This window comes from Dama dama, chromosome 17 (genome assembly GCF_033118175.1).
Source record: "Dama dama isolate Ldn47 chromosome 17, ASM3311817v1, whole genome shotgun sequence".
NCBI lineage: Eukaryota > Metazoa > Chordata > Mammalia > Artiodactyla > Cervidae > Dama > Dama dama.
In genome coordinates, this window is record NC_083697.1 from 24,113,621 (window position 1) to 24,122,617 (window position 8,997).

General features: G+C 42.2%; 1 protein-coding gene across 1 annotated transcript in view; it reads right to left on the reverse strand.

The window, feature by feature from the left end:
* Positions 1 to 1,903, reverse strand: part of HADH (hydroxyacyl-CoA dehydrogenase) — a 41,192-nt gene extending 39,289 nt beyond the window's left edge. Inside the window, exon 1 of the mRNA XM_061164239.1 lies at positions 1,647 to 1,903. Within this exon, the coding sequence (XP_061020222.1) occupies positions 1,647 to 1,778 (132 nt within the window). The 5' untranslated portion in view covers positions 1,779 to 1,903. The remainder of the gene's footprint in view (positions 1 to 1,646) is intronic.
* Between the last annotated feature and the right edge of the window lie 7,094 nt (positions 1,904 to 8,997).

Consider the following 8,997-nt stretch of genomic DNA (forward strand, 5'->3'; position numbering starts at 1 on the left):
TAATTTTAGGTTCTACCTGTGTGCATTTTTGTACAACATAACACTCTTTTTTGGCCAGTAATGGATACAACATTCCAAGAACTGAGCAACTTGAATTTGTACAAAAGCTGAAGTGACACTCAACTTAGCTTCTAAACCTCTTCCACTGATGTCTTGAAGGGACCATCAACTATAGTTTCTAACCCCTTTCCTGTATTGTTATTGGGAGCTTAGACTCTAGTATCTCACCACTAAGATGCTGTTTACAGGTTTTTAAGCAAATATAGTATTTTATACCTGCCCATGATAAATCTCTCTCTCTCGTGGCATTGGGAGATTTGGGTGGAGCAGGTAAATACAAATGCACTCAACCTAAACTTTCTCTTGAGTATCATGTAGTATGTAAAGTGTGGAACTTTCAAGGTTAAAGGGACTTACCCCTCCCACCTCACATATAATAAAGATTCCATAACCCAGCACCAGGCATGTACACAATAAACAGGGTGATCTGAGAAGAAATAGGAGCGTCTCAGGGTAAAAAATTAATGAAATACAGATTTCAGGAGAAAGTGCTATCAAATTAATATGTTGCAAAAAACCTGCAGTGTAGGAAAGTTTAAGGTATATAGTAATAATAATAAAATATTTTTCTAAAAAGGAAGCACAGAAAACAGACGCTGTGGCTAGCAACAGACACTAAAAAAAAAACAAAAAAATTAAACTCTTTCATGATCATAGCCACTTGAGTACTCCTCCAAGAAAAATTAGATAAATGCCTCCCCGCCCACAATACAAGTAGCAAAGCGCTGAAATGCTGAGAATATTATCAGCTAAGCTATGAAAATCACGGCTACCTGATCCGATCTGGAAAATAACCGCTAAATATCAGTAAGTAAAAATACAAGTATCACAGCGTGTGTGTGCGCGCGCGTGCTCAGTCGTGTCCGACTCTTTGTGACCCCATGGACTGCAACCCGCCAGGCTCCTCTGTCCATGGAATTCTCCAGGCAAGAATCCTGGAGTGGGTTGCCATTTCCTCCTCCAGGGGATCTTCCCAACCCAGGACCTAGGTAATAACTGCACACCTGACCCTGAATCACAGCCCAGCTGGAACCGGGCAGAGTCCTGCAGATGCAGCGAGATTAAAGGCTTCTTCAGAGCCCTCAGTCGCCCGCTCCCCCAGTCTCCCCAGCGCCAGAGGGCACTGGGTCAAAGACATCTCGTGCAGCTGTTAGTGAAGTCTCAGGGCCTCATACGCTCCGATTAGGTAACTTTACAAAATGCTACAAAAGTGCTGACTACTATTCTTTTCAGCAAGCAAAGGAAACATTCGGATGGGAGAAAGAAGACCATTTAGGAGGGCAAAAAACTGCTCTGACTAACGACTGCAGAATAACTGATAAAATTAAAACTGATCGCAGTCCGGGTCTCGAGAAGCAAACCCCAGAAACAGGCTCGGCCCAAAGACACTAGACCTTCGGAGGAGTGGAGACTCACAGGCCCAGAAATTTCAAACTACACGTGGGAGGGTCGGGATGAAGACTCCCCGAGTCTCCGTGGGCGCTGGCCTCGGGCCGGACACCCCATTCCGTGTCACGGCCCGCCAGCGCCTTCCTGTCAGGACGGGCAGAAAAGCGAGCGGGCATTGGTGCCCGCGGACGGCCCACCTGGGCAATGCCGGCGCCCATCAACCCACCACCGATGACCGTCACGTGCTTGACGAGGATTTTCTTCGCCGAGGCCGCGGCGGTGGAGGAGGAGGACATGGAGCGCACGAACTGCCTGGTTACGAAAGCCATGGTGCAGAAGGCGAAGGCAGCAACAGGCACGAGACCTGGCGGAGAAGCAACCTGCACAGAGCCCAAGAAAGAGCTGCTAGCCGACGTCAGGGGGCGGAGGCCCAGGCGCCCAGGAGCCCGCGCGCCCTGGGCGTCGCCGTGACGTCATCGACGGAGGGGCGTGGCCTCGGGGCCCGCTTTCCCCATTGGCCGAGGCCCCCAAGGACGGCGTTCGAACGTCCGAGCGCGGCGTCCAAGCCCAGTTAGGCTGGTTCCGGCAGCCGCCCTCCTCTGGAAATCCCAAGGACCTGGACTAAGTCACCGTCGCCAGGCCAGGCGCGGAGGGGTGGTTAGCACTCGGGCACCGGCCCAGGGCAAGCGTTTCCTCGGAAAAGCCACGGGCCGCTTGTAAGAGGAAGTCGGTGGTGTTGCCTTGTTGAATCCTCGCCGTTAGTCCTAGTGTATAACTCGGCGCCGAGTAAATACGTGCTATTTGGCAGTGGTGATGGGGAGAGCAAAAATGAGCACCTTCCGTTCACGTCACCAAATAACCAAGTCTAGGGAATATTCTAACCCAGTGCGTATTGTTCCTGCTAAAAACGGAAGGAAACAAAGTGCTCACACCCAAAGCAATGTCTACTGACACACGAGTTTGAATGTAAAAATCAGGCCCACTAAGCGAAAGAGGTTTAACCTTTAATTCCCCGTTTCAACTTTACATCTTTATCAATGCAGGGAACGAACGTGTGGACAGTTTAGTCAAAGAGCAACCTTTGTAGTGTAACTCATAACAATAGGCCAGTCTTCTCGCCTGAGTAATTTTTAGTTACTGTGCCTTAGTAATACGGCATTCTTAAATTTTATTTTAAAATATTTTATAAGGATTCACCAACCCACCATCCAAAGTCAGCCTCTTCCTATTGGAAGTAACTTACATAGTGAATCCCTTGTTCACCATTCCTTTGCTTTCATCTCATTTCTGTTTCTAATTCTGTAAAAAATATGGGAGAAGTGCTTGTGTTGAGCACTCCATTAGGCTTGGGACATTTTTCTAAGGAGATCATTATTGGCTGAAGACACTGTCACATCCAAATAAAGTCTGTTAAGTGCTATAGAGTGTGTGTGTGTGTGTGTGCATGTGTTAGTTGCTCAGTCGTGTCAGAGTCTTTGCGACTCTATTGACTGTAGCCTGCCAGACTCCTCTTGCAAAAACCAACAAGACTAGAATTAGAATGAGTAGATTACACAGAAAACCTAATAACTTGAACAGATGAGTTAATTTATGAAGAAAAAAGCATTCCAGGCACAGGAAGGTGCACATGTAAAGGTAGAAATGTAAAAAAATATTGCCCATGTGAAAAGGATGAGAAATTAGATACGTTTGGGGGTGAAGCTAGGATGGTAGAATAGGAGGTTGCACAGATGATTCTGTCAGTGGATTTTCGTTCTCATTTCAAAGTTGTGTCTAATGCTAAGCCAAACATATTCTAATTATATTGTCATCACAACATACATTTTTTTTAATGAGTCTGAATGCTAAGTCACTTCAGTCCAACTCTTTGTGATCCTATGGCCTGTAGCCCACCAGTCTCCTCTGACCATGGAATTCTCCAGGCAATACTGGAGTGGGTTGCCATGCCCTCCTCCAGGGGATCTTCCCCACGTGGATGGAATTCATGGATCTCACTAGCAGGCAGTTTCTTCACCACTAGCACCACCTGGGAAGTGCTTTACTGTGTGTAATGTAAAACATAATGCCTGGGTGATTGGTCCATTTTCAGATCTCTGATTTCCTTTCCTCAGAAAAGAAAGAACAACCACACAGTATTTTTTAGCAAATCTGAGGCCGTCTGTATTATGTGAAGAAAGGAGCACTGGAGTGAGAGTCAGGAGTCCTGCTCAGTCCCTGGTATGGAGTATGACCATCTGCAGACAACCTTCCTAAGCTTCAGGTCCTCATCTTTGAAAAGAAAGTACTGGACAGGTGCCTTTCCAGCTGTTACATACTCAGAATCTAACCCTCATTTACGCTCTTCTGAACCAGGAAGGCCACACTGACCTCTATTCCTGCCCAGTCCTGATAGGATGACAGTTACAATAGAGGCATTCTTCTTTTCGCCAGAATTGCAATTCTTTTCCTAAGTGCAGCCTGGGGCTTTTGGGCACCTGGTAACAATTTCTGTGGTCCTTGACTTGCACCTTCACCCTGTTCTTGGGGGAGTGCTTCATTTCTCTCTGCAGGAAGAGTGGTATATTGGGAAGCATGGCCCCGGTCACCGATTAATTCAGAAACAGCAAAGGAAAGGGTATCCCTTTTTACAGGTAAGGAAACTGAGGCCCAGAGAGGGTCAGAAACTTAACTGAAGTCACACAGCTAATGAATGGCACATTAGAATTCAACCCCAAGACAGTCTGTTTTAAGGACTCATGTTCTTGACCACTGTGTTTTTTTCCCTCCCTTCATAGCAACCCTAAGGTTACCACTGCTATCCAACTCCAAAGGTGAAGAAACTGAGGTTCTGAGTGATTAAGTCATTTGTTAAATGTAACTCAGATTAATCACTGGCTAGGCTCGGATTTGAATCCATTCTAATGTCACTCCTTTCATAATTTCATACTCCTTAGAAAGTGCTGCTGCTGCTAGAGAGGAAAGAAATTGGGGAGTGGGCTCTAGTAACACATCTGTATGTCTAGATTTGGAGCTTTAACTGTTATACTGATGTAATCATTAAGGTTAAGCAGATTAACTTTTTTAGACCTTCCTGCTAAGTAGCCCCAGTGCTGTAAGTTTTGCACAGTGATTCCAGCATTTACACCTGAACACTCTACACGGCCATGTGTTTTATACTATCCTGATTTCCAGCACGTGGACTCAATGCTTTTCAAACGGAAACATCCATTGGTAATTGTCTACTGATCACCTCTACTGGGAAACCCCTCAGCTACTTCACTGTAACTTACCAAATTTGAACCTATTATTTTTCTCCTCCCACGATGCTTGTTGCCTCCTCTTGCATTCATCATCTCAGTTCATGATGACCCTGGTCATCAACCAAGAGTATTTTCCTTCCCCCTCACCACCATGTTGGTTGGTCAGATGTCATCAATTCCACCTCATTGATTTCATCCAGGAGTCCTCCCTTTTGTCCTCCTCTGCATTTATTCAAACTGTCTCCCGAGTAGAGGCTGAGCCCATTCCTAACATGCCTTGATGAAACTAAGGTCTCTTCCTCCCAGTTAACGTTTCACATTCTTCTCAGACTGATTTCTCAAGTTATAAACTGGATCACTGCACTCCCATCCTTTTAAAAACTTTGTCCACAGGATAATAACCTAACTTCTCAAATCCTGGCCTCAGTACTCTCAACTCACTTATTTCCTTCTACTCCTTCTCAAATACTTTAAATCCTAGCCACAAAGAACCAAGTCGATTTCCTAGCTTATAAATTGGAAACTATCTGATATAAAGATCCTAATATTTATAAATGAGTTGAAGGGTAAAATATATTTTGACTAACTATACTTCTGAGATCTTCAGAGCCAGGTATTTATTTATTATTTTATTGAAGGGGAGGAAGCAAGGGTAAAACAAGCATTTAACGAATGCTTAATTTGCCAGGCTCTGTGCCAAGCATGTGATGTGTATCTTCTCATTCACTCCCATCTAACGTTACGGTTTCATAATGTATATGTTTATTTATATTCATTCACTATATTCATATAATTACATATAATAATACCTAATTATACTCATAATGTGTATGTATATTTCATAATGTATATGTTTCACATCTGGGACAACTGAAGCTTAGAGCAGAAAATAACTTGCCTGATGTGTGATAGGGAGAGAGTACAGAGACAGGTGTTGAGCTCCAGGCTACCCGAGTGCAAAATTGTTGCTTATAACCGGTGTCTTAACCTACTTCATCATGATGGATGTGTTACAGCAGAGTGGTGAGGATAATTAGAAGGTTTTCAAGCAGAGAAGACATTATAAGCACATTTCAGACAGAAAAATGTATATGTAGCCTGTACAGGAACGAAGCATAGAGAGTGGTCTAGAAATACAGTTAATGCAGAATGAATAACAAAAGCCTGGGGAACTTTCGGGTGAAGGAAGGTAGGCAGGGGCCAGATCAGAGTGGATGTTTTTATGAGAATCATAATCACAATCATGTTCTTTTCAGTTTTTTTGTTTAGAAATAATTGAACTTATAGAAAAGTTGCAAGAATAGTGGATAGAAACCCATATACCTCTTACCCATATTTACCTATTGCTAATGTTTTATCAAATTGCTTTATCTTATCAACTGTCTATATTTATTTATCTATAATAGATATTTTATATACATATGATGAATAATTTCTGAACCATTTAAAGGTAAGTTACATACATCATGGTCCTTTATAATATTTCAGTGCATGTTTCCTAGGGATAGGGTGATTCTCTTACATAACGATAGTTATCAACTTTAGTAAATTTAATATTGATACAACATTTCTATCCATTTGGGCACCTGTAATCCAGTTTAGTTAATTGATCCAGTAATGTCCTCTATAGTTTTTTTTCTTCTAGTACTTAGTCCAGTCTAGAGTCACATATGGCATGCGTCTAGACTGTTCCTGTCTCTTTCTCTTCCTCTTTACAATAACAGCTTTATTGAAGTTTTAATTTGTTTTTATGTTGAAGCACCAGCTTTCCCATGAACATGAGTTTGTATACAAGGAAACCATAGAAAGGGCCAAATATCCTTGGAAGGTATCTTTCAGAAACTATAATAATCAACAACTCACTACAAGTCTTTGCATTTCAAGTAGGAAGAGGATTGCTCAACAAACTCAGACTGGGAAAAAAGCACAGTGAGAACAAACGCTGCCAAGTGGGGTATAACGGAGAAGAGAGTTTTCAGTGGCGGAACGTCCATCATTAGTGTCATGTATTAGAAATGCCAAACTGGTATAATTGTTGTGGAAAATTTTCTTTTAAATGAGGCACAACCTAAAGAAAGAAAACTGAATAGTAAATCTGAATAAGAAGGAACTATACAATATAGGTCATTTAGTAGTATTCTTTTCATTGTTGCATTAGTAATTTAAACATATTTGAGAAAAATAACCATATTCTTCTGGTCTGTTTGACATTCTAAAATATTTTCTAGGGCTATTTTGTCAGTATATTTGTGCTGTGCTGTGCTCAATCGTGTCTGACTCTTTGCAACCCGGTGGACTGTAGCCTGCTAGGCTCCTCTATCTGTGGAATTTTCCAGGCAAGAATACTGTAGTAAGTTGCTATTTCCTTCTCCAGGGGATCTTCCTGACCCAGGGATTGGACCTGTGTCTCCTGCATTGGCAAGTGGATTCTTTACCACTGCAGCACCTATACCCCTTATCAATATTTCTCTGAAATACAACTACAACTCGAGATGAGCCATCCTTGCAAGACATATTTTACATTATGAATATGCTAGTGTGATGTATCTGAGATTTGCTTCTTAATAAATAAGTACAGAATGAGGCGGGTGGGAAGTGGGATAATGTAGATGAAACAAGATTTGACCTTAAATTCTGTGTTTCAAAATGTCCATAACTTTTTTATGCTTGGAAAAGTCGCTTCCCATTCCCATATAACATATTTCAGAAATGCATACAAATGTATTATGTTTACTTATTAGACCTCTTGGGATTAATTTGGGTGTTTGGAAAAGAGGGAAGAGTTGTTTAATTTTCTAAGTAATTAACCAATTGCCTTTCCCAGGTTGCACCAGTGGTAATGAATCCACCCGACAATGCAGGAAATGCAAGAGATATGTGTTTGATCCCCTGGAGAAGGAAACAGCAACCCAGTCCAGTATTCTTGCCTGGAAAATTCCATGGTCAGAGGAGCCTGGCGAGCTACAGTCCACGGGGTCAAGAGTGGACATGACTGAGCACGCACACAGCAACAGCCAATTACCCTAGCACTGTTTTTTTGTGTGTTTTTTTTTCTAATATTTTGTTCTTTCATAATGTGATGCCAGAGGAGACTCTTGAAAGAGTCCCTTGGATAGCAAAGAGATCAATCCAGTGAATCCTAAAGGAAATCAACCCTGATATTCATTGAAAGGACTGACGCTGAAGCTCCAATACTTTGGCCACCTGATGCAAAGAGCCGGCTCATTGGAAAAGACCCTGATACTAGGAAAGATTGAGGGCAGGAAGAGAAGGGGGCAACAGAGGATGAGACGGTTGGATGGCATCATTGACACAATGGGCATGAATTTGAGCAAACTTCAGGAGACAGTGAAGGACAGGTAAGCCTGGTGTGCTGCAGTCCATGAAGTCGCAAAGAGTTGGACACGACTGACTGAATAACAGCGTGATGCCACTTTTATATGTAGAGGATGTGCTATTTTGTTTCATTGATTCATCTGAACATTCTGGTGTTAGTGCAAAACTGTTTAGTGATTCATTACTTTAAAAGTACTATCCAATGACTTCCCTGGAGGTCCAGTGGCTAAGACCCCACACTTCCAATGCAGTGGATGCAGGTTCCATCGCTGGTCAGGAAATTAGGATCCTGCATGCTTCGCTGTGCAGCCAAAATAAAAAGACAATGAAAGAAAAAAAAAAAAGATAGTATCCACCAAGAAATAAATCCTTGTGTATATGGTCAAATAATTTTGGACAAAAGTATCAAGATCATTAATTGGAGAAGACAGCCTTTTCAATAAATAGTGTTGGGAAAATTGTTATCCACACACACAAAAGTTAGACCCTTACCTTACACCATATACAAAAATCAATTCAAAATGGATCAAAGACCTACACATAAAAGCTAAAATTATAAAACTCTTAGAAGAAAACAGGGGAAAAGCCTCATGACATTAGATTTGGCAATGATTTCTTGCATATGACACTGAAGACACAGGCAACAAAAGAAAAAAATAGATGGACTGGACTTCATCAAAACTGAAAACTTTTGCATCAATGGTCCTCTGGCCAGAGGTGGAAGAGATGATGGAAACTGAGGGTTTTAATAAACAGGGTAACTGTAAATAATGAGGTCGTCTCTGGAGGAAATAAACTGGGTGATAAATCAGGGAGTATTTTATATATTTATGGTATTATAACAAAACACCATAGACTTGAGATTCTTACAGATAAATTTATTTCTCATGGTTCTGGAGGCTGTAGTTTAGTCGCTAAGTCGTGTCTGACTCTCTTGTGACACGGTGGACTGTGGCCCACCAGGGTCCTCTAT